Here is a 25725-nt window from a genome sequence, read left to right as displayed (position 1 = left end):
TTAAATATTGATACTTGATCGCTTATTTATGCTTTTAATAAATTACATCGTGAGAAAACTCACCTCTGCACATGTATTTTCCATTATTCTCGGGTTTGGCATCAGTAATATAAAGACGATGACCATCGCTTGGAATTTGTACGTTATCTGGTCTATCACTTTCGGACCCATTCTGAAAAATTTAAACCAATATTGAAACTATACAGAATCGGGCAGCCTCTTACAATTGACCACACAAAAGTGGTTTTATCGTCGGATTCTGTCTGCAAATCGCATGACAATGAGATATCCTTTCCAAGGAATACTTCCAGATTGTCATCTTCTCCAACAATTGGAACCGCTGAAATAGAAGCAAAGTGCAAATTTTAATCGTAATTTAAATTGTAGCTTTTTGTACAACGCTTTCCAATGTGACTGTGGATGATCGCAGACTTTTGATGCAACAAAGGATAGAAGAAGTGTGAATGAGCTGTGCATGTTTATTGAAAACAAATGAAAACGCATGTAAATCATCTAACACAATAGGGAGAAGAGTAACAAAGTGAAATAATAAAGTATAAGGGAAGACATGTTATGAATTAAAATTACCCTGAAGCGTATTACAACTGAATTTTTACCGGAAATAAGCAGAATTATTATACTTAAGGGGGAAAGTGATTAAAATGTCTATACATTCGGAAGGCAGACGCTAAGGTGATACACACACTATTCTTCACATGCACATGCAAATACTAAACGGAATATTGTGGGACATTTTTTCGTTTGGTTAGTGAGAGAAAGCTTCGGACAGGGAACTACAATAAAATGACACTCAAGCGTAATTATTAAATGATTTAGACAAATGGTACTTGTTTATTGTGCTATTCGTTTTTGAAAATAATTTTCCATGTTCAAAAAGAGAAGCATGAAAGGTTGTTTCTTGCCTTTGGCTTCAAACTATATTTTCCTGAACCTTAAAAAAACAAAGCAGCACAATCAGTTTGAATGTAAAAGTAGATTATAGGTAAGTACCAATTATAATATAATGCTTGAATCAAGTATGAAAATTGGTTTTTTCCGAAAAAATGTAAAATATACAACCTTAAAAATAAGTTTCGAAAATTGGGTGTAAATAGGATTCAAATAAATTTTTAATATAATTTCAACTGATGTAGAGAAAGCTTAAAGACACTTGGAAGGCGTAATAACATTGTACTTAATATTTGGTTTGTTTGTAGAAAAGCGCATATCACTATGAATATCGATTCAAATGCAAGTAAAACATTTCAGCTGCCTCTGAATTATAAAGTCTAAATAGAGCGGATCTAGAGCTACAAATGATTTTTGCTTTTAAATTTTGATTATTTTCTTAAACATAGGAAAAATGTGAAATGCACGCACTTTTTTCGTAAGTAAAATTAGTTAAGAAAAAATATTGGGGGAAAAACAAGACACAATATCTATTTGGGACTTCGACCTCACTGAGCGACAATTTTGATACGACGTGGTTCCCACACTTTCTTTTTTCCGTTCCCATGCATTTTCTTGAGCAGCTTGGCCGGTATACGTGGCGGTGCTGTAACAACATCCTCGAGCGTCAAATTGATAGAATATGGTGAGAACCGAGTGTTTTTGTTATCCTCCAATATTGGAGGAGGTAATGAGAGAAACTTAAGCTTGCGAACATAGGTAAACTCAGGAGTATCAAGATTAAAATTAATTTTACGTGGTAAGAAACCAAAAATTTTGGGGCGTGGCTTCACGCCAACGTTAGATCTGAACTGATTAAAAGGTTTAGGAAAAGCGTTGTACATAAAGCTGTTGTTGTGCCAAAAAATTTGTTTTCAAAAGAAATACCCAAAACTGATAATTCCACATCGATATCCAAAATGTTTCCTTTGCTTTGGGCAACGCAGTGATAGTTTCCTTCCTGCTTGACACTGACGCTATCAAAATGCAGCTAGAAAAAAAGAGAAAAATTGCCTCCTCATATTTTTAGGACTTACAGTGAGACCATCATTGGAGAGAGTTGCTCCTTTGTATTTTTTTCCTGGTTCCACAACTGTTCCATCCACAACCCAGTTGATTTGTGGAACTGGGAATCCAGAAACAGGACATCCAAGAGTAACTTCTTCTCCTTCTTTTGCGAATACCTTCTTCTTGTATTTCGACTCGTCAAGATTAAGAGGAACTGAAAAGGGGACAGAAAAATAATTAGACAGAATTTCCAAACAACACAATTTTCTCACCAATAACTTCCACTTGGAACGACTTGCTTCCTTCACCAGCAGCATTACGTGCAACACATTTGTAGACACCAGAATCAGTAATTTTTGCCTGAAAATGTGCATTGAGTAAGAAATTTAGAATAACATTGGAAAATCTTACCTTAAACACATGGAGTTTTCGTTTATCATCCGATGTTTTCCATGATGTTTTGTCATCAATAAGCGGCTTATCGTTGAGGTACCAAGAAATCTGTAAATAAATTAATATCTTAAACTCTAAGTAATTAATAAATGAGATTTGAATAAGACACTTAGTTTGTCGAACACTTGATGTATATCATCACCAAAAATAATAATGGAAATAAAAAATGATTGTTCTCGGAAGCATTCTCATATTATTTCAAATAGACTGCTTTTGAAATTTCAATTTATTCAGCTAACACGTTATTTCTTATTTATGAATTTTTGTCATTTGCCGGAAACAATTGCAATTCCAGCTTACTTGAGGAAGTGGATTACTGAAAACTGGACAATAAAGTGAGAATGGATGAGACTCCTTAATAGATTCTTGTGTGACAACATCAGGGTCCTTAATATCCGGAGAAGCGATAACTGTGACTTGAAGGTTTGCTTCAGCTTTGCCCGCAGGATTTGAAGCCTTGCAGGTGTAAATAGTAGCGTCTTCCACTGATGCACTTTGAATCACAAGAGTGCCGTCAGACTCGACAACATAACCTTTAGTGTCTGTTCCAATTGCAATTCCTCTTCGGAACCAGGTAACCGAGGCTGGTGGCGAGGCTTCAACGTAACATTTGAGTTCTACACGGTCTCCGACTACAGCTGTATTGTTCGTTTGGGTGCTTGGAAGAATAATTGGAGGCTCCTGAACATCCACATGAGTTGTCATTTGGCTTGTTCCGGCTTCGTTGGTAACTACACAATTATAGTTTCCAATGTCGTTTTTGTCAGCTTCATAAATTCTAAGAGTTCCAAGATTGTCTACTGAGAACTTCTTTTCGTCCATTTTAAGGTCAATGCCATTTTTGTTCCAAGTTCTTATAACTTCTGGAACTCCAGTGGCTCTGCAAGGAATCTCAATAGTGAATCCTTTGACCACGTCCACAACTCCTGGAACTTCAGAAATAATTTTTGGTTTCTCATGAACAGTGAGTGTGTAGGACAGAGAGTCTTCGCCAGCAAGGTTGGAAACTTGACAAACAAATACTCCAGTGTTTTCGAGTTTTACATTTTGTAAAACAAGAGCTCCGTCTTCGCGAATGGTGTGCTGAAATTGTTATCATTTACAGTTTGGAGCACTTTCTTAAAACAGAATCTTACTGGAATCAGTTGAGAATCAATTTTTTCTCCTTCATAGGTCCATAGTCTCACTGGGGGCGGAAGTGCTTTAGCAGGACATTCCAAAACAATGTCGTCATTTTGGAGAGCAATCTTTTCTTGATTCTGAAAGGAAAACTATTTTAGCATTTGGGGTCTCAAAAAATAGTGTGGAAGTTGTTCAAAAATCAATTAGAAAGACGCATTCATTTTGCTATAATTTGCAAGCTTGTTTTTATGTATTATCTAAAGTTTAAACCATTTACACACAGTTCGGTAATCCTTCCTAGACTTTTACCCTACCTCAGCATTAATTGTTGGCGTGGTGTGAACCGTTAGTGTAACAGTGCGTGTATCATTTCCAGCAGCATTTTGAGCATGACATGTAAATGTTCCTCTGTGTGCTTCATTTACATTTGGAATTGTCAATGATCCATCCTCATTAACAACTCCCTCCGTGAATGGTTTGTCGTCCAAAAGCCATGTGATCACTGGCTTTGGATCTCCGTAGACGTCACACGGAATGGTGAACAAATCGTCAACAACCATGTTGAATGAACTTTGCCCTGGAGAAATCATCGGAGTGTTCATGATTCGGATGGTTGTCTTCTGCTCATTGTCTCCTGCACTGTTTGTTGCTTGGCACGTGTACACTCCAGAGTACGACTTATCAGCTTTCCTGACGATAAGTGTATTGTCAGCCTGAAAATTTGAATATTGGAGTTTGATAAATCTGTAAAGAAAAGCATACCGTGACAGTGAAATCTCTGCTGTTCGGGGTAATCGGTCTGCCATCCAAATACCAAGTGATAATTGGTGGTGGTGTTCCCGAAACCACACATGGAATTGCAAATCCTTCTCCATCGAGCACATCATGAGTTGAATTGACAACTGCCACGTGTTTCTCGTCCATTCCAGAAATTGTCGGCTTGAACACGATTCCTCCTTCCGGCTTGTACACGAACTCTGGCTTCTCTGAACAGAAAAACGCCACATCATGCAATGAAGACAAAATGAGAAAAAAGATGGGAGGTAGGTCATAAAAATTGGTTGGGCAAGAAAGAATAGGAGTAGAAGAACTCACTCATCATCGTGTTTCATCTATCACCCATGCATCATGCGGTTTGTATCACTTACTTATTAACTGTACGTTGATGTGGAGTGTGCTATTTCCTGCTGGTGACACGGCAATACACGTGTATTTTCCTTCGTCTTTTGGGTTTCCACCGCGCAATCTGAGTAAGGATCCACCTCCCTCAATCTGAAAATGCTACATATAAAATCATTAAATAGTGTCAGTGATACAATTCTTCAAGCATTCTGCCAATGTGATCAAAAATACAATAAAATAGAAATTGAGTTTCGGCTAATTAGAGTAATAATTAATTTTAATTCATGTATCAAATAATATTCTACCTTGATAGTGGGTCCTTCTTCGACTGGTTTATCATCCTTAATCCATACAATACTTGGCTTGGGGGTTCCAAGAACAACAACACATGAAAGTGTCAGGTCTTGCCCTTCAATCAATTGCTCTTCTGGAGGAACGTGTCCAAGAACTGGTGACACCAATCCGGTTACCATAAGTGTCGTAGATTGAGATTGTTGTCCGTATGTGTTTCTTGCAATGCATGTGAATTGTCCCTGATCCTCAATTTGAGCATCTGTGATTAGAAGGTTTCCATCCGCAAGTTGAGTATATCTTGGATTGTTGAGTGTAGCCAGTAATACATTTCCTTTCTGCCATTCGATTTCTGGTGGAGGAATTCCAACGGCAAGACATTGAAGTGTGACTTGTCTCTCAATGTTGACGCGAACTGTATGAGGAGACTCGATGATAGTTGGCACTCTTCCAACTGACAGGTTAGCCACTTGCACATCCTTTCCAGCCATGTTCTCTCCAACACAGGAGTAGGCTCCAGCATCTTCATCCTTTGCCCCCATGATATGAAGTTGTCCTTCATTGATTTTAATATAGTCATCTGGCTTGATAAGGTCTTTTCCGTTCTTGAACCATCTAATCTTAGGATGTGGTTTTCCACGGATAGTTTTGCATTCGAACGAGACACGGTCTCCGCGTCCAACCATCATCTTGTTTTGAATAATTTCAACTTTTGGTGGAGTGGCAAGCATTAGATCAGTAGTATCACGAGCTTGTCCAGCTTGACTCATTGCGCGACATTCATAAGTTCCTTCATCATGATGAGTAGCGTCTCGAATATAGAGAAATTCTGAAATGTGTTACTATAAATCTGATCAATAAAATGATTCATGTATATGTATTTAAGCAAGAATTATAAAAACCTGAACATACTTGAATCTTGCCCAACTTGATATTTATAATCATTAAGGAGATGTCTTCCTTTGAAGTACCAGTGAACTTCTGGTTTCGGGTCTCCCATTGCTTCACAACTGAGGTTAACTCCTTCTCTCATATTAAAGTAGACGTCTTGTGGAGTAACTTTGACAGATGGTGGTTCCATAATCTAAAATAATGGTTATTGTTTTTTTTCTATATCCGCACCTCGAAAAGCTTACATCTAATCTCATTTTTCGTGTGCTCATTCCTCCAGCATTTCTCGCCATACACTCATATACTCCAGCGTCCGCTCTCGTAACATGGTGGATTTTGAGAGTTCCATTTGTCGGGTTTCGTTCAGTATTTGGCCCATTAAAAACTGTTGCTCCATATCGGGTCCATCTGATTTCAACCTCACCAGCAGATCTGGTAGAACAGTGAAGAAATGCTGCTTCTCCAAGCGGAACGGAAACATTTCGAACTCCGAAAATTTCTGGAGGAGATTCTCGAGTTTCGACACGAGTTTTGACGCTGTAGTTTCCGTTGTTTGAAATGACGCGACATTCGTATTCTCCAGCATCTTTCAGTGAAAGCTCAGGAATAGTCCAAACCGAAGTATCAGTGTTGCTGAAATTATAAAATTTTGCCTCCAACCTCAATGTGCAAACTCCGTGACGTGCAACTGCGTACCTAGCTAAACATTTCAATAGCAATTTTAAAGCTGTTTTTTGTTGCAAAATTTATGCGTTTAAATTTAAAAAAAGAAGTTTTCCACTTACTGATAGAAAAGTGGTCCTCCAATTATATCTTCTCCAGTTTTTACCCAATAGATTGTGTACGCCGATGCACTTTCAACAGTACACGACAGGTTCAAATCTCTACCAACAAATTCTTGGTGAATTGGTGACATGAACGCACGAGGACCTCCAACAATCACACTTCCAATTGCAGTTGGAGCAATACGCATAAACTCGTAATTATCCTCATCATAGCCCTGGACACGAACGAAGAACAATCCTTTTGGTGGAACAAAAGGTCCGGCAAAGTACATATTTGGATTGGTTCTGTGAGGAGATGCTACTGCTTTGTACAAACTATGGCCTGCAAAATACGTCAGATATGTTCGTAAATTGATAATTGACACATTTCGTAATAATAAAGTCATTCAAGTGTTATGACTCACCATGATAGTCGACAAGATCAATTTCTCCAACAGTTCCTGGTGGAATAAGACCTGTCATATTAATTAGCAAGTATGTGTCCTGATTGAGCACTGGTCTGGGACGAGCCTGTAAAGAATAAAGATACAAATTACTTCAGATGTTAGATTCGAGCTATTACTAAAGATGTCAGAAAAAGTTCACACTTACTAGTTCAATGCGATCCAACGGACGAGAAGCAAATCCATATTTAAAGTCAACAGCACCGTGACCAAAAACGCGAATGGTATGCTTTAACCTTGAGTTTGTGTTTACAGTCCATACTCCCGGGGATGGATCTTTTAAACGAATGAGTTTCACGTTTTTGAGATCAATTGTCCCTCCTTCCTTGCTATAAAGTCTCTTGTCAACTGTTCTCCCTTCAGGATCGCGAAGTACAATGTCCAAATTATCTGAGTCATCTTTATCTCCTGACAATGAGATGGTGAGCTCTGAGAGATGCTTGTCTACTGGGATGTTTCTAGACACTGTTCCTCCCCGTTCACGTGCCTCGTACATCAAATGAACTTTCTTCTGTTTGACAGCATGTCTGACATATTCTAATACGGTACTGACATCACTCTTTTCAAGATGGAAAACTTGTCCAAAAGATGCAGCGGCGATTTTTTCATATGTACGGAATCCTGGATGTGTTCTATTACCACAGTCACCAGTCATCACGAAAACAACTGAGCTTTGTTTCTCTTGAATTGTATTAAGAACTTCATCTTCTAAGTGGTAATCCTTTGATCGGGCATCAGTGAACACATAAATGAATGAGGACGGTAAGGAAATTTGAAGTGCCTTGAGAATACCTGTAAGTAAAAATAGTACATTTTGATACTTGCTAATTTTTTCTATCTCCCCCGCGCAGAGAACGTTGCGCAACACAGACTAATATGCGCATCGCAGTTGTAAAATGTGCAAATATTATTGTAGATGTAGAAGGATTTACAACCCTGTTCTTTTGATGTTGCATCACTTCTTTTCCAACAATTGTTAACATTTGGTTTCTGCACGTTCCTCTCTAGAACTTCATCTCAAGTTTCGAAAAAGTTATTACACACATTTCTACAAAGTTCGGGGCGATGAATTTGAATTGAGAAGTTCGGAGGATGGAGACGATCGGTTACATCTGTGAATGTTCATGGTGTCAAGTTTCAATGACTTCGAAATACAGCAATTCATTTCCGTTCGTCCAGTAATAACTACAATCTGTGGCAAGAGACGAGAGTAACAAAGCAGATGGTTAGGAAAACGTTGTGTCTAAAAGTTTACGAGTTTTAAATTTGAGCTCACGCTACCATGTGGTTCCGATACTTGGTTCTTGTTAATATATTGAACAAGGATTCAAGTGATCGAATATTTTAACGGAGAATGTTCATAGAAACCACATGTATATTCGGTTGAATTTCCATGAAACGTCACTTTAAATTTTTTTAATTTCTCAAGAAAACATTTCAAGTATACTCGGTATTGTTAAACACAAATGAAACATATGTTTATAACTTTTGAAAACAAAGCCTTTTTCATCACTATTCCCCATTCTATATTGTTCACAATATTTAAAAAAAAGTCACAGTATTAAGGACAAATGTCAAGTATCTGAGTTTCAAGTATGGTCTGGGTTAGAGCAGCAGTATTCATTTCTTCTTCGTATTTGTTCCATTCTTCTACGATCACATACATCAATATCTTCTAGAACCTAATTTATATTCATGGTGACTATTTGGAAAGGAAACCGTTTTTTTTCCTGTTTTCTAAAGCCCACTATCTAAACTATCAATTAACACATTCTATTCATTCGCCCTCAATCCCGCTTGCTGACTCAAAACCTTCTTATTCGGACCGTTTTCGGCAGGTGTTGTGGCCCATTGCTTCAGACAACTTTCTTTTGCAAGAGCGCAATTGTGCGTAACGCACTTCGTCACCTTTTCTCACACGTATTCTCAACTTTTCGCAACATTTCAAAAAGAAAACCAAAAGGAATAGGATCTTCTGGCAAAACAAATACTAACTATCCAAAACATACAACTAATTTTTAAAAAATTAAAACGAACCGGTCAACGTCTTCTCTGGACAATCACCTCCTCCGTGCACGTACACTTTACTGAGTTGTCTCATGAAGTATGTTGAGTCGGTGGTATTGATAATCTCTCCTAAGTCTGAAAAATGAAAAATCACATTAAGTGCCATTAGGAAGTTTTATTATCCCCCATATATCTTGATGTGGTGTTAGAATTGACAAAGAGCAGTTTCCTGCTCCGTTTTTGTTGTAAAAGATAGGTACATAGCTAGGGAGCGAAGGTGTCACTTTTTCTTCGTTTTTTTTATTTGGCAGTCCGATGCAACTGATAAACTGATGCACAGTTGTTGTAACCCCGCAATATTTCAACCAACACAATTGATGGCTTTTCAAGTTGAGCAACTGGTTTAACCTTTTTTTTCGAGAATTTCACGAAATGTGATCTATAGACATTCAAATAATATGTTTTTGTTAGATTATTAGATAACGTGATACGCTCGTGGGTCCTGGTTGTGTTGCAAAATGCTAGTAGAAAGAGTGCAAGATTAATTGCAATCTGATCACATGAATCACGCTAGTGTAAAATTTTTATTTTTTATCCCACTCTCTAGACTTTGACATAAATAAATAACTTACATGGATCGTGAAAAGGAACCATGATGTAGTTGTAGATTAGCTTTTCACGTTGCGCCATCACAGTTTTGAAGATTTTAGCAGCACCTTCCCGTACTTGCACCAAATCATCAAACATGGAACCAGTTATATCGAATACAAATGCGAGTGAAGATTTTCCAGTAGGGTCATTTTTGTCATCATTGACTGATGAGCACGTAGTGGCCAGTAGAAGGAGACCCAGGACCCCGTAGAGCCATGAAGGACTCCGTCCCATTTTTGAAGATATTGAAGGATTGATGTGCTGCTCCTAGGAGAGTATTTAAGAAAATCTGAAATTTAAGGCAATGTTTCAATTAAAGATTTCAAACGTTTTTTAAAGCATGAACGCTAGCAACTTCCCTAAGTATAAGAATATGGTTTGGTGAAAACTTTTCTTGAAGCTCAGTAAAAACTGGATGGCTAAACCATCACAATTAATGTACTCTTTTGAACAAAATCAGTTTTTGCTAAACTTTTTTGAAATAAAAATTATTATGCAAATATTACATCAAATAAGAATCCAGAAAAAGGTTGATGGATTGATATTGAACTAAAGTATCTGAACGAAAGTGTTTAGCAATGGGCGGGGCGGAGGAAGACGGAGGTTGTGTTTTGTATGCACTGGTGGTGTAGAAGGAGGTGTGGCTAATCGGAGACAGCCTGTCTGTGGAGCATCTATGACACCAGAAGTGAAAGTGAGAAGAAAAAAATTTAGAAGAAAGCGATGAAAAAAATTTGAAAAGAAAGAAAGCATTTGATATTAAGAGAGATATTGGTTGATAACGGGCAGCCTAGAAGAGAAGGCCGACACGTTGCAATGAGAGAAAACCGAACTCATTAATTACCATTCGGCTATCTTCACACGTCTTTCTATTGATATCCATTTTTCTTCCCCTGTGAGCCACAGCAACAACGGCGGCCTCATGGTCTCGGGAACCCGGGGCAAATACTTCACCACCGACTCCTGTTGGAATGATTCATGGCCAATATATCTCCGTTAAACTTATTACGAGAAAAAAATTCTTGATGATAGGGAAGAAAAGATTTGTGATAGGATTGGGGAATGTATCTTACTATTCGAGAATGATTAATGGAGCAGTGAATGAATGAGGTCAAATCTGAGATGAAATGGAGCAATGGAATGCTAATAAAATGAAAATATATGAAAGTACACAGCTGGGTTACATCTGACAGTGTTCTGTTTTTAAGCAGAGGTCACCAAAATGGAATAGAAGTGGTAAATCCCATGCTTTCAATAGACAAAACAGATGTTTTATTAGTATAGGACGCCGCGTGCTTGCCCACTGACACCACTGTGAAGCCTGCAACAATATGTACTTTTAGACTTATAGGCTTTATAGGCGATGGTAATTTCGAATAATTGAAAACATTTCAAATTTCAAGTGTTCAATTATTACAAAAAATCATATTCAATGATTTTAAGTTTAAGATCTTGAAATTTTATGGATACTGACCAACGATTAGCTTTCAATTTCAGCCTTCAAATAGAACACTCATTTTGAGTTTTCAGTATCGGGCCATCAAAACCATCTTGTATAAGATTTGTATAAGTATTAACATGCTTTGTTACTTTTAGTGGTTTTCATCTTCATTTGATTTTTAATATGCAAAATGATTTCATCAAAATGTATAATTCTTATTGCTACTTTGATTACGTGAGTCTCACTGTGTTCACTCCTTGAAATAATTTTCCAAGGGGTATTTTCTGCTATACATAATTGAACACAGGCGTGAGTTTTCGAAGTATTATCAAAATCTCAATATATTGTTACAATAATATAATTCGGATTATTTCTTTACGCCCAACTCCACTCTTATCAACCATGATCTGAAATATTTAAAGTTGAAACAGTTAATTTAAAATCATAATTTGATTTAAAAAAAAAAAAAACTTTAACGTTTGTTGAATCACAGTAAGCACACATTGAAAACGACACAATGTTGAAGACGATACTGGTCAGTCTAAGATAACATTACCGCGAAAATAGTGAAAAGTTAGATGAAAGTGGAGGAGGAAACCTGAGATGAATTGTCGGTGCGGTGGCGAAGCAACACCGACAACCGTTTTGCCGTTTGAATTGAAAAGCGACTCGAGCATTTACAACCACTTAGCGCTAGTCATTAGATTCGTCGATTAGCCGCAAGATGTGTTGCGTTTAGACGAATTACCTGGAATGATACAAATTTTCGTCATTTGGTTAAACTTGCCACCAATAAAAATCATTCAACAAATAAAATTCAACAAAATAAAATAAAAATTTGGGATTTTTATTTGGAGAGCCGAGAGTTTAAATATTAAGAAAAGCTGATATTTGGTGATCAGGCAACGAACAAAAATGAGTAACTAGGACATTCCAACCTTCTCCAAACAACGACCTCATTGATGTGCGCCAAAAAAATATACATATTTTTCCAGATGCTCACATCATCTGGCAAATTTACCACTTAGTACTCTGTTGTAGATTAGATATATTTTGACAGATGAGCCACCTGAAACCACAAAGCGAGTTTTTTTCAAGTTAAAAAAAAACAATAGAACTTTGCCTACCATTTCTCGAAGTGAACATTTGACATTTTAACTTATTTAAATATATTGAAGAGTGTGTCAAAAAATGATGTTTCTATCAAACAGTTGACAAAATAGCCTTTGTGAAAAATATAATCAATACTTAGTGAGATTTTAATGATACATTATTGGGCAGCTTTATTGTGATTTTAGGCGAAATTGTGATATTTTTCAAGTAATAAACCATTATATCCCAATTTTCTACTTTTCCAGATCCGCTAACTGTTTTGTCTTTTTCTTCTTTTTTTACGAACGAGATCTGTTGTCCGCTTAGTGCTTGGACGTACACGAGTTTCCGACTCAGAGAGCAGCTGCCAAGTTTTTTGAACTAAATCCAATTCGGCCGTCCAATTTCCAATCGAACATTCCACTTTCAATCGTCCCGTCAATTACACTGATCATGTCATTTTGCAAAATGTGAGAAACGATCGGACGAGGCAAAAAGTAGGACCAAATATTTATCAAGTGGAAAATAAGTCTGAATGTTTTCAGGCATTCCGTTGTTGAAACACGGTCTCTGAAAAACTAAATTTCTGGGAAATTTGAAAACATTGTGATTTTTTGTTGTTTGCTAAGTCAACGACTGAATGACCAAAATTTCTTTTTAATGCCATCCGAAAAATAGGTAACCTTTAACATTTAATATTTAAAAAAATTCCGAAATTAGCTAAAAATTTCTAAAAACAGAAAATGAGTTTTATTTTCCTACTATTTTCACTATTCGGTTGTACATAAAGTGTTTTTTTGTTGATTCAGATATTTAAAACTCAGAGCCGCCGCACAAACTATTCCGAACCTGGAAGCGTATTTATAAAGATTTCACCTAAACCAACAAAAACTATTTATTAAGTTCCATATTATAAAAATTGTTAATTGAACACTGATAACCATTTGCTGCGGTAAAATTTAAAAATTAGCGAATTTACCCAAATTTTTTCACAGTTTTATTTGAAATTTTGAAAAGCCAATTGTTTGTTTAAATATAAAAACAACTTTATCATTTTACTAGATATAAACCGTTTTGATTCTCTTTAAAGGTGTGCCAATTGGCGAGAAATCAGAGACAATAACGTAACGTAATTTTACATTTTTTACAAACACTCAAAAATCAATCGACCCTAGCGGACATACAGGTGTCTAAATTTGTATTTTGAGCAACAACACATTTTGAGGCGTTTTGAGTGCTGCTGAGTAAATTTCCGTCACTTGTAAGAGGCTTTTTTTTTAACTTTTCAGAAAAGACCTAGTTTCTACAGTTGATAATGCAGTTGATAAAACTCCACTAAACTTATTATAAACTCCGTTTTTCCAGATCCTTTACAGTTTTTGAAAATCGTATCCTTAAAGCTGCATTTTTGTTCATGAAAATCGTTGTGTTTATTAAAGTTCAATATAATGAATTTTTGAAAACCAAACTTTAGTCGCACAATGATTTTAAACAATCTAAGCAAGGTACACACTTGTTCTATGCAAGTTACGTTTTTGCTTTTTAAAACCGGAAGTTAATATTCCAACTTATTTTTTCACGGTTGGCTCCATTTTTCTATTTCGTCTTTCCCAATGGACTTCTCGAATTCGCTTTTCAACCTTTCAAAAATTGAAGATTCTGATAATGATACTTATCGAAATTCAGATTGTTTAAGTGAACGCTTCAAGGTTGTTTTCAAGATTCAAATAAAAACTTTTTGTGTTTCAAAATGTTTCAGAAAATATCAAAAACTCGAAGCATCAAGTGGTCGTCCGAAAGTGATTTGACAAAGATGTGTTCATATGACGTTGCCGTTGAAACAATGAGAAGAAACTCGCTTGAAGAGGTGAGTTTTTCAAACAATTCTTATTTCATTTTACTACGACAGGTCTCGCAATGCATGCAAGACCGGCTCAATGCAGGAACTGAAAACATACTTGAGACTGGCGAAGTTTCAGATGAAAATTCACTCAAAAAGTAAGAGAAATTAGAATTTTGTTCTGATTTCGCATAATCATATAATTTACAGAAAAACATTTTTGATGAACATGTTTCGAACAGCAGTTTTAAAAGTGATGACCGATCCATCTGGGAATGATGTCGAAGGTATGTATGTGAGAAGTTTGCGTTTTGGAATGTGGTATTTGCAACGATGATGCGAGAGCATAAAATTAGATATATTTTGTTAAAAGTTGAAATGTTAAGCTTCATGATACTTACTAGACAAAAATAGATTGATAATTCAAAAGTAGTACGAAGATACAAAACAATGAGAGAATCAGGTCCGATCAAACATTACTTAGTTTGCTGACTTAAGATCGCATTGTAAAAATTGTTCCGTTTTCTTCTTGAGCTTTGTTCCCACCACGGCACCAGGCAAAGAGACGAACCCAAACACTCATGCGACTTCGCACATCAGTTCGTGTAACCAAGCGGCGATTGCGGATGTACTTCTTCTGAGTAACCTGAAATGCTTATTTTGTCTGAATAAGGGTATATTGTTTATTAACACCCATGCGCAAATGCTTGGTCAAACACTAAGTGTCTCACTTCTTATTGTGAAATAACAACTCAGTTTCTTGTTATTAACCTCAAAATGCCCGAGTTTCATAATGAAATATCTAGAAGAAACGTCTATAAAAAAATTTAATGACTACTCAAAATTTAAAAAAAACAACCAGCTTTTTTCGATTCATATGTAGTAGCCGTACCACGAAATTGAGTTGTCTATTTAATTGTTTTCAAATGGCAATTTAAATAAAACAAAAGGTTAGATTTCTTTGTTATGCATAGAATGTCATTATTTCTAAACTTAAAATTGTTTTCAAAAACGTTCACGGTAGTTTTTGAGTTACGGCTGCTACTTCAAAAAACAAATTTGCAACTTCACTTTTTAACGATTTGGAAATGATATTAAATAACTTGAACAGAAATAGTGAACTGTCAAAAAATATTGGTATTTTGTTTGTTATTGTTAGTTACTCTTTTATTTCCTAAAGCAATCTGCTTTTTGAAAATACTTTTCATTTTACTTTTAGCATTTACCTGCATAATTGAGATCAACTTACGTAGTCGCAGTTTGGGCTTACTGAGCTCGTGGTCGTCGTAGCCAAAGAAGAAATTGTCGTACTTCCCGAAATCTCTGGAGACAATGTTCTCACAAGCTTTGTGAGATCTGCCATTTCTAAAGTACAACTACATAAATTAGTTTGAAAGATGTTACAGTGATACTTGAATGCGTAAATCTAAGCAGGAGAGGAAATATTTTTTTATAGCAACTGACTCAAATTGGCTTCACCTAACTTGTTGACATTAGTGTCTAATTAAATGATGACTTGCCGTTCTTTTATGATGATTCTGATTTGAGTAATATTAAAAAGAATGTGAAAAGTTCTCGAAAACAACTTGTGTTGGACTTTGTTCTGGTTTAAGAACGAAAAGAGTATATTCTAGGTGTGATTGGATTTTCGTTTGCTATAAAAATTTGAGGCAAGAAAAAAAGAAAAACACGTTTTTTTTAAATATTAACGTTTTTCTAATTATCGTAAATGTCGAGAGTTTATTATTTTCCAAGTTTCAAAATGATCTTGAAAACTGAAAATGAAAAAATTGTATTGAGGTGTGTTTGAGTGTATATCAGTATTGGTCAAAGGAAATAAAAAACAACATGCATGATTATGAAATCCGCTGGTTTTTAACTAACTTCTCACAAAAATACTAGTGTTAAAATTAAAAGATTAATTTCTTCTCAGGCCCGGCCCCTCCTTTGCATAATGACCCATCAACCAACCTTACGCTATTACCAACTCAAAAAACAAAAGCCATATATCTTTCTCAAGTTTTCAAAGTAAGTTCCATTCAAATTTCATAACTATGAATCAATTTAGTATTTGAGCTTCCAATTATTTTGGAGTTACATAATGTTTTCTACAAATGATAACGCAAAGTACAGCAAAACCGATTTTTTTCATGTTTTATTATTTTTGCAGTATGCTGTTAAACAAACAATAATTCATCAACGCCAGGAAAGGTCCAGTGGGGATCCATGGGATGAGTTTTTTTACAGAATTTACAGGTGAGATATTATTTCGATTTTGCAAAAAAAAAAAATTAACTTTGAAGTGCTGACAAGCCCCGAATTGACAACGCTAGACAATGTCATAGTGCAGGAATAAAACTTAATTTAAACAAAGGTATGATTTTGAAATATTAAATATCGTGCAAAATATGTTAGAAGTCTAGTGTTAGCCAACTTCTTTCTGTTCAAAAAAGAATTCTCAAAGACAATTATTTGTAGAAAAAATTGTATGCAGAGTATGAAATGACCAGCAAGTCTTTGATAAGATGGATAAGATTGAAAAACAAAAAAATATTGTTGCAAAAATAGGAATATTTATTATTTTTAAAAATACTCATTATCGATTTATCGAATTCAATTGACTAAAACTTCAATATTTTTGTTTTTCTTAAAAGTTTGAAAATACATGTTGGCTTAGATATTTCGTATGTAAATATTTATTTTCTGTTACCGAAAAATTTTCAAATTAAATTTTGAAGAAAAAGTTGATTCTTCAAATTTGAAATTTCAGATTTACAAGACAAGTTGAATTTCACAGACTATGACAGCAGTATAAAGGATAAACTGACACCGTATGTAAGTAAAACCCATTCATTCATCACACGAAACCCAATTCGCTACCTTCGATCTTCAATTTAAACCCCACAAATTCAGGAAGCATATCACATGACGTGATCTTTCTTCTAGAAATTCTAGAATCCTGTTTTGAATGAAAAATTTAAAATCAAATGTGCATCATCCATCACCCATTCAGAAATCAAGCTCTTCGGATCGCGGAAAACGAGCTTTTGAAAATTTGAGCCGAGTCTCGAGCAGCATCTCGAAAAGAAGACAACATGAAATCAGTGACAAAGATGGTAGAGAAGAGGTATGCATATTGGAAATAAAAAAATTTTCAGGCAATGAGTTTGTGGCTCAACAACAGTTTCTTCCCAAGTTACCTCCAAAACGCAGGGAAGAAGTACGCACCAATGACAAAGAGCGACGATTCCGAGTAGACAAGGTGAGAATGATTTTTATTGAAAATTTGATACCATTTTATTCCAATATTAATTTTAAACAATATTTGAACAATATTTTTAGACAATTTCCATTTTTGAACAATATTTTTTCGTGAACGTATAACTATAGACTTACACCGAACTGAACGGCACAACTAAATTAACCCAGATCAGTCAAAATGCATTTAAAAATTTTTATTTTTAAAGTCTTTATTAGTTTTTGAAAATCAGCTTAAACTGTTTGCTCATTTGCAATGCGTTAAAATGAATTCGCTTCCTCAGTATTCATATTGTATGTCATCGCTAAACAAAAATTACCTGTAAGCTTTTCTGCCAATTTTTGGAAACATTTGGGGCAGTTTATTTCAGTTGAATCTTCATATTTATACATTATGTTTGCTTCGAATTTAGCATATGTTGTAGAGATACTTGAAAATTATAAGGCGATTCGTTCTGAAAATAACTGAAACAAAATTTCAAGCCACGAATCAGCGAGTCAGAAGTTTCAAATCAACAAAAAGAACAGAAAACAAGAGTAAGGATAAAAATAGACAGAATAATTAAAGGTACAAAATATCATGTTAGTTGAATATTTTGGTTTAAAATAGGCATCATTTCTAATTGAAAATAACACATAGATATTATAGCGTATGGCAACATAATTTATGAAAAATTAGAAAGAATTAGAGAGAAAAATTAGACGAAACACTCGTCAATTGGGCAAAGGTTCTGTTTGAGCAAAGTTAAGAGATAAAGTAGATATTTCGCGCAAATAAAGATCACAGTACTCAACTTTTTGCTAATAGTTTCTTTGCTCTTGTCCACTTCAACCTCGCTCCTTGGCTTTTCTTTATGAAAGAAGTAACTGATTATTTTCAGATATTACAACAATAGCTTAAAACTGTAGTAGCATAATCGCCTCATGTAAAGCTTGTGGCTGTTCAAGACATTTGTATTAGTAATTTTAACACACTTATATTAGTAAAACGCATAACGAAAGAACAAGAGTATTTAGATATATGCGAAAATTCAAAATATTGGTCTTATGGAGAAAATATAAACAAATTAACTCGTAGTTGTTTTATTACACTCTACATTTTTTAAACTAAGCCGTTAGCCAATACGTGGAAAGTTTTTGTATAATTGTGAAGATTTAGTTGAGATAACATTTTTCATAATTGCGTATCGTGAACTACTTATTGGAAAAACCATACTGAAGAAAAACATGCATTAGTCGGCCAGTGTAGTGTGAATTGTCACATACTTGTTTCAAGAATTCATGAAGAATTTGTCATTCCACCCTCAACACCCTTCTTGAAACAAATATTTGACCTTTTTTGGCCATCAAACGCTGTCTGTGGACCTGCATGACAGCACTCAATATTTTGAACAAAATCCCTGAGAGCTCTAATGAAACGTGATAAACAAAGCCTGGTCCTTGAAGACTCCAACTACTTATGTTAGTTTTTAATCTTCGGTCGAATTGTCGATTGATTTTAAGTAATTAACATTATATTTTAAATAATAAACATTTCCGAGTATTGCAGGTTCGTTATTCCCCTGACGGAACATCACCTTTGAGTCGCCTTTTTTACCTGCCGCACATACCGTCCACATCTGCACCATTCAAACTTTGATGATTTCATTCAAACTTTGATAATTTCAAGAAATTAACTTTATTTGCACTTTTCATTACAATAAAATATCGGAAATACATTTGTATTTTCGAAGAGAAGCAGTGTTTCAAAAAAATAAGATTAATATGATTTTTAAAGCAAAAAATTACAGAACCAGCAATGTGTGGGTACTTAGGCAAAGTTGTGAGTTGAAACTTTTCCAACGTTGGTTCCGGCTCCGTACTCGTTTTTGTAAGCGTCGTCGGTCTTCTTCGACTCTTCGACGACTCCGGTGTTGAAACGAGCAATCAAGTCGCTGACACGTTCTAAAAATTAAAAAGTTTGTCGATGTAATTAAAACTATAGAGTGAGACATGCATTGAATGCAAAAATAAAGCAATATTGTTGAGCGATTATGATTTTTTTAAATTGTATTGTATTTTTTTAAAATTTCAATTGAACCTTATTCTATTTTAATCTTTATTTAATTATTTTGGTGGTCAACTCACTCTTTGGCAATGCCTCAGCGTCGCCGCCCTCCTTCTTCACATCGCTCGACTTTGGGGGCCATGGAATACCTCCGAGCTTCTGAAATTACGCAACCGTTAATTTAAATCCACACTACTGAATTACCTTTGCGTTCAACACAGTTGGGCTTGGCGTGCGGTTTTCAGTCTCGTTTCCGTTGTCATTGGCAAACAACGAAGCAGCAGAAGAAACCTCCTTGACTGGTGAAGAGACTGGAGAGCTCTCACGAATTTGAGTGCTGGCAGCAAGAAGCTCCTGAGCTTTGCGAACGTCTTCGTCGTCCTCCTCCTCTTCTGACTCCTCAGGCTCGCTTGCGAGAGTCAGCTTGACCTCCTCAACTTCGGTTTGCTGATCGTCGTCCTCCTCGACAAAGTCAGAGATCTGGCTCTCTTGAAGAACCTCACGAGGAGCATCGACGGTCTCCTCAGTTGGAGTGGTTGGAGTCTTAGCTGTAAAAGAAGTCATTGTATTTTTCAGGATAATCATGAACAATTGTCATAGTTACAGAAGGTTTCAAGTAGAAGTTGTTAGGAACTTTGAGGCATTAAATTATTTGATGGGTAAATATGAGAATTATCAAACTGTACATTTTAAAACCATTATTGAATTTAATTTTTCAAAAAAAAATTTTATAATTTATGGAAATCTTACTCACCGTCGTAGGAGAGCTCCTCGATCTCGTCCTTGGCAATTGGGGCGGCAGAGTAGTCATCCATTCCTTCTGAATGAAAAATATGCTATTAAATAAGAGTATATTCAAACAAATATAACTCAGAAAAGCAGAGATATAAAGAAGAAGCACCCAGAAAAAAATAAACTTAATAAATAAAGTTCCTTACTATCAGTTGACTTTCCGAGATCCGTCGAGTACTTGGAAGCATAGGTCGAATATCTAGGCCTAGTTGACGTGTAACTTGTTGATGAATAATCTCTGTCACGATAACTACCGGTATCCCTGTCACGACTAGTACGTGAGCTCGAGTAAGAGCTCGAGTAATCCCAACCACTTCCGTATCGAGAGGACGGAGTGTACGATGATGTGTAACGAGATGACATTTCAAGAAACAGTAGAAAACGAGACACAAAGTCTCGAAATAGAGAAAAAACAAATGCCAGGAAAAGCTTTTATGGTGTTCTGAAGGCGGAGTTTTTGTACCGCTGACTCATTTTTATTGTTTTTTATTCTGAAACAATTCTTGACGTCCTCGATGTTTTTGATCGAACGCCGCGCTAAAAATTTGAGTCACCAACGGAAATCAGAAAGTTGAAAATAGAAAAATATGAATAGTATTTGAACATTTATTAAGATTCCATTGTGAATGCGCGAATTAGCACCACTGTCTCATGTTACCTATTATTCAACCCAGAAGGAGTGCTTATATCCAATTTCTACTAATCAACATTGAGAAGAGGAGAAAAGAGAGAAAATAATGGAATTGTTCATGAGCTGTACTACAAATTTGTATATCCAAAATGCGAGGCTGGTATCCTATCCCTCCCGCAAATATTGCTACATTACAATTGCTACTAATACTAATAATAATAGATTTTGTATTGGCAGAATAGGAAAGTAGAAAAATAATATCGTAACCTACGTTTATGGCTGGTTTTTTGAATGCGACGACGGCGCAGTTTCGCAAATAGTAGTGCAGTGTCGAAATGTTTGCTTCCAAGAAGGTGTGAACTACGCTCCATTGTTTCGGACGAATGAAGTCGCTAAGTGAGGAAAGCGCAAGGCAAGAGCTACTTACTTATTCATCAAATCCAAATTCATAAACTAATAGGTGGAAAAGGAATGACTGAACCAAGAAATCAGAAATGAGAAATTTATCCGGTTTGTGAACACTGACCCTAAATTTCCAATTAGGTGTGGTGTTCAAAGGTGCGGCAGTGAATGTCAGCAATTGAATTTTTGTTAGTTATTATTTTCGAAATAGGAAGAAATCAAAAAAAAATGATATGGCTATCAAACTTTCAAATATATATTATTGGTTTGGAAAATCAAAACATGCGTTTTGCAGCTTTCTGTTTCTGTGAGAAAGTATAAAACTTGATTATTTTTTGCAGTGCAATGCAACAGAGGAATATAATTTACTTTCGAAATTTCAAATACTTTTTTCCATCTCTGACAATTATTAAATCGAATTCGACAATTTCTCCCCACTTACGCCACTCCTTCAAAATTTCGCAAGAAGCTTTAATAAAGCAACAGCTATTCAGGCAACAAAAAAGAGAGTCGTAAGCTGAACGAATCACGCGCGCTCAGAATAGTCAAAACCAACTTGTATTATTTCGTAACCTTCATCGCTGGTCGTCGGAAAACGGGGACTCTCTTTCATCATTTCTTTTCAATTTTTTTCCCGCGCAAAACAACATGACTCCTTATTTTTATGTCTTCCCGCTGACTCACACATCTGTCGAAGTGATCAAAATTAAGTGTAACGTGGTATATGGAGATGAGAATGAGACAAATGGGCTTGTTGGAAATCGACTCAAATATTATAATGAATGTAAATGGCGACGTGGGAATAGAACACCTTATACATAGAATAGTGACACATCAAAAGAGGAGGAAAGTTACTGATATTGTCATCTTATCAGTTTATCACAAATAGTTAAGTGAGACACTCTTCACAAAGTTATATTAGGTTATTGTAAACAACTTTGTTTTTGGCTGAGATAGAGAAGCAATTGGCCGTAAAACCACACACTTGAAAGAATAGAATACAATATATCACTTTTCATTTCTGAAACTTCTGAAATGAACAACTTTTCTGTTTAATTCTCTTTGTTTGTCTTATTTGAGCCCGTTTTTCACGACTAACAATCGTAATAAAGTTTAAATTTTATGTGAGCTGAGATTCTCATAATATTCTACTATTTTTACGTTGCTCTAAATGAACTCCCCCGCGTGATTTAGATACATGAAATTTTACTACAAAGATATTGTAGAAAAATGAACTATTCAGGAAAACCTCTACGAGGAAGTTAAAAATGCCTTGCTTAACAAGCAAGTTCCAAAATATTATTAAAATCAAAAATCCAACCCATTAAACTAGAAAATTGTCGAGTCCATTTGTTCTCAAAACGAAAACAATATTTTTCTAGTCGATAATTGTTGCTTTATATGATTGTTATGTCGTTGAAGATTTGGTATTTAGGGAAATGAGGACCGGAAAGATGTGTGGCATAGTGACAAAATAGACGATTAAGTGCAAGTCCACAGCATTAGATTGGTGAAGGGCCACCACAGTGGAAGAAATTGAAAATAGAAGTGATCAATTGTGAGGATGAGGAGAGAGAAAATGGGGGGAATGGAGGTTCAATAAGGGAGAGGACGAAAACCCGGGGAAAATAGGAGAAGGGCAAGTCTCGGTTTCTGTGAATGCGAGAATGTCCATTGAAGTGGTGGGTGGTCTTGGAGAAGGCAACATGCATCAAGCTTTCTTCGACAATTGTTCATAGCGCTCTGTCATCATTTCTTATTCCGTTTTGGCTCTTTCTACCACATTTGCATTTTCATTCATCTGTTTCGCCCTAATGGAGTTGAGTAGGGATTATATCGAGAACAACCCCATTTTCAAAAAAAAAAAACTAAAGATATTCTAAAATATAGAGGCACAATATCAAAATGTATATAGGTCTCGTTGGTCCAGAACGTTTTTTATCACATTTTCCATCAAGTTAGGTCGAGCTGTTAGAAAAAAAAGAACGAAACAAAAAAAGATGTACAATGATATTAAATTTGAAAAACATTCAATTGTTGTGTTTCAACTGGTTCAATACCTCCGAAGAAATGAAGGAAGTTAAATGAATAGATTGTACAATGCTCTTGAACAGAAAAGGTCAGTCAGATTTGGGAAAAATAGAAAAAAAGTTGTTTTTTGTTTCCGAGCCTCGTGTTCAACTGAATGTTTAGCTGATGATCAAATAAAACCGAATTGGGTAAGATGTGTGCTTTGGGTTTGCCTTTATTTTTGCTTGTTTGAGGCGCATTTCGCAGGCGTAAAGAAGAACTAGTGTTATTTAAACAATATTAAAGGTGGTGTAATCGAATTTTTTTATTGTTTCTCTTAAAATTGTCTGAAGTTAAGTTATGACGGCTCATAAAATGACCTAAAATGAGTTAAAATATGAAATTCGACCGACTTGCCAATGTCGCAGCCGCTGGAAACACTTTTTTTCGAAATCACCGTCAACTTTTGGGTTAAGAACTTGATTATCTTGGGTTTTCAACTCGATTAAGATATTTATAGTCGATGAACGGCGAGATTTGGTTAAAAAAATTTAAAAATCTCGCCGTTCATCGCCTAAAAATACCTTAATCGAGTTGAAAACGCAAGATTATCAAGTTCTACACCCAAAAGTTGACGGTGATTTCGAAAAAAGTGTTTCCAGCCGCTGCGACATTGACAAGTCGGTCAAATTTCAAATTTTAACTAACTTTAGGCCATTTTTTGAGGCGTCATCTTTTTTTTTGAGAAGTTTTAAAATAATTTCATTATGACATTCGGTGTTTTCAGACAATTTCGAGTGAAGACTAATATCAAAAAATTTTATCGAATAATCAAAGCGTGATATTATTTACTTTTTCAACAACACGAATTACAAGTTTTGGCTTCAAAGTATTGCCCACTAGAATCTCAAAAATTCAATTCCCAAGATTCAGTCAACTTTGAATAACAAATTAAAGTTGGAGAATAGTTTTTCAATAGGATGAATGAAATTGAGTCTTTTGTTAACTGTTTTAGAACTTTTAAATTTGAAATGAGAAAGCTTTTCAATAACTTTGAACTATATTTTCGACTGCAAAAGTGCATTGATACGCTTTCAATATCACTTAACACGAACGTAGAATTTATCTCAATCTCAAAATAATTCATCACAAATTTAATTCTGGACCCTATTGCGAAACAATTTGAAACCAAAGAGAATATGGAAAGGCCTTTAGAGTTGAAAAAAAAAACATTCGAAAATAATTCAAAAGAGAAAGTCAGATCTGAATTGACCAAAATTAAATGGGACCAGTGGTAGTGTTCATGACAACAACATCAATCTTGAGAAAGGAGACGACGGATGGGTGGCGGGAGGGTAAGACAAGTACGGGCACGCTCAAGTGACAGATGGCCGAAATTGGTTTCTCTTCACTTACGGACGAAGATGTTCCTCACATTCAGACATGGCGCCCATATCCCGTCTATCTCGATTTGGTTATCTTTTGGGTTGCTCAAAGAAAAGAATTGAGGCCATAGGATGTCGTCCGACAGAATATGGGAAATGAATATTAAGTGCTATTCAAAAAATCAAATTTTAATTTAAATTAATTTCTCAGGATGAAAAACCAAACATACACATAAAACAACACACAGAATTTGACTGTTTGCTGCAAAATTCGAAACGGGAAAATGTGAATAACTTTTTATCAATCCTAATTGTAAGTGAGGAAGTATGCAATCACATTAAATGATGACAAACAGTTTCGCAATGGAAATAAATAAATAATCGATGGGAAATTGAATTTTGTTGTTTTTGAATATATAAATGCAAGAAATGAAAACATTCAATGTCTACAAAACTTCCATTAAAACGTAGGCCCAGCAACCAAAAATATGAGGGAACTGGCACATAATTTAAGAAAACTGGGGAACGGTGAGAAAATTGAATACACTTAAGAAGAATACTTTTCCAACTTGAAAAGGACAGTTCTAAAACAAAAGAAAGACCAAGGAAAAGAGGTTCTACCGCCATGCATATTTCATCGTTGCCTACTTTTTTTTAGCTGGTCGCAAGAAGGAAGAAGATGGGGATTAGTTGTGAGAAGTAGGAGGAATAACGTCAAGGACACCGGCGAAGGCACCAACAAAACTGTGAGGATTCTCAATTCGATGAATTCGGCGTTCGAATTTAATAACATCAAGAGGAAGAAGGAAAGTGGCGAAGAATGTAGCTAGGGAGTGAAGGTGGCGGGAAAATGATTTCAATGGATACAATAACCAAAAAGTACTCCAATTACAAAAATGACCTCATTTCTGGTCAAACGTTCTTTTTTCTCTGACTTCAGTTAAGTTTAAGGGAAAATGTTGCAATAAAGTTTGTTGAAGACAATATTTTAAAATTCCGCTTCGTTTAAAAAAATCATTCGAAGTAGCAATGTGTTACTTGCAGTTTGATATTTCTAAGTTTCAAAACATAAGACCTGCAACACTGTTTCTTAAATATGATTTAAA

At 35.5% G+C, this 25725-nt stretch overlaps 4 protein-coding genes and 1 non-coding gene across 11 annotated transcripts in view; 2 read left to right on the top strand and 3 right to left on the bottom strand.

The window, feature by feature from the left end:
• Nucleotides 1-10016, bottom strand: part of him-4 — a gene marked incomplete at both ends in the record, with an annotated part of 36200 nt that extends 26184 nt beyond the window's left edge. For 2 of the 5 annotated variants that reach the window (NM_077234.7, NM_001373449.3), the window contains 19 exons: nt 64-172; nt 225-340; nt 1837-1939; nt 1986-2170; nt 2229-2316; nt 2368-2457; nt 2710-3492; nt 3546-3668; nt 3846-4244; nt 4294-4517; nt 4680-4803; nt 4959-5773; nt 5857-6028; nt 6081-6468; nt 6621-6942; nt 7025-7130; nt 7212-7855; nt 9101-9205; nt 9703-9955. In NM_077234.7, the coding sequence (NP_509635.2) occupies nt 64-172; nt 225-340; nt 1837-1939; nt 1986-2170; nt 2229-2316; nt 2368-2457; nt 2710-3492; nt 3546-3668; nt 3846-4244; nt 4294-4517; nt 4680-4803; nt 4959-5773; nt 5857-6028; nt 6081-6468; nt 6621-6942; nt 7025-7130; nt 7212-7855; nt 9101-9205; nt 9703-9955 (5149 nt within the window). Of the gene's footprint in view, nt 1-63; nt 173-224; nt 341-1836; nt 1940-1985; nt 2171-2228; nt 2317-2367; nt 2458-2709; nt 3493-3545; nt 3669-3845; nt 4245-4293; nt 4518-4679; nt 4804-4958; nt 5774-5856; nt 6029-6080; nt 6469-6620; nt 6943-7024; nt 7131-7211; nt 7856-9100; nt 9206-9702 lie in introns of those variants that run through there. The other 3 variants (NM_001373450.2, NM_001373451.2, NM_001029411.3) reach the window with 2 other exon arrangements.
• Nucleotides 10017-13867: 3851 nt separating this feature from the next.
• On the top strand, nt 13868-19086 carry F15G9.2 (uncharacterized protein; the record flags this gene model as incomplete). The annotated part of the gene is made up of 11 exons (NM_001348605.2): nt 13868-13963; nt 14014-14121; nt 14164-14252; nt 14305-14381; nt 16028-16122; nt 16265-16350; nt 16398-16468; nt 16865-16929; nt 17108-17210; nt 17253-17356; nt 18902-19086. 11 exons carry the CDS (start codon nt 13868-13870, stop codon nt 18989-18991), a joined length of 984 nt encoding a protein of 327 aa, NP_001335504.1. The 3' UTR covers nt 18992-19086.
• F15G9.6 (LITAF domain-containing protein) lies at nt 14464-17819 on the bottom strand. The gene is made up of 3 exons (NM_001348606.4): nt 17673-17819; nt 15344-15459; nt 14464-14740 (listed from the first exon to the last, which is right to left on the bottom strand). The coding sequence occupies exons 1-3, from the start codon at nt 17743-17745 to the stop codon at nt 14588-14590; spliced, it is 342 nt and encodes a 113-aa protein (NP_001335508.1). The 5' UTR covers nt 17746-17819; the 3' UTR covers nt 14464-14587.
• On the bottom strand, nt 19018-20584 carry F15G9.1 (Suppressor protein SRP40; the record flags this gene model as incomplete). 3 transcript variants are annotated; one of them, NM_077230.10, is made up of 5 exons in its annotated part: nt 19018-19296; nt 19480-19558; nt 19604-19947; nt 20154-20219; nt 20338-20584. In NM_077230.10, the coding sequence occupies 5 exons, from the start codon at nt 20552-20554 to the stop codon at nt 19163-19165; spliced, it is 840 nt and encodes a 279-aa protein (NP_509631.1). The 3 variants fall into 3 exon arrangements, with proteins under 3 accessions (NP_509631.1, NP_001370065.1, NP_872240.1); NM_182440.4 differs by having other exon boundaries at nt 19163-19296; nt 20154-20216; nt 20338-20554; NM_001383628.2 differs by lacking the exon at nt 20338-20584 and having other exon boundaries at nt 20154-20221.
• A 4616-nt stretch (nt 20585-25200) lies between these two features.
• C43C3.8 lies at nt 25201-25341 on the top strand. Its single transcript, NR_071872.1, has one exon. It is a non-coding gene; the product is annotated as an Unclassified non-coding RNA C43C3.8 (non-coding RNA).
• Nucleotides 25342-25725: the final 384 nt, after the last annotated feature.

This window comes from Caenorhabditis elegans, chromosome X (genome assembly GCF_000002985.6).
Source record: "Caenorhabditis elegans chromosome X".
NCBI classification, from domain to species: Eukaryota; Metazoa; Nematoda; class Chromadorea; order Rhabditida; family Rhabditidae; genus Caenorhabditis; species Caenorhabditis elegans.
The sequence above is the reverse complement of the archived record's forward strand: the minus strand, read 5'-3'. Positions and strand labels throughout refer to the sequence as shown.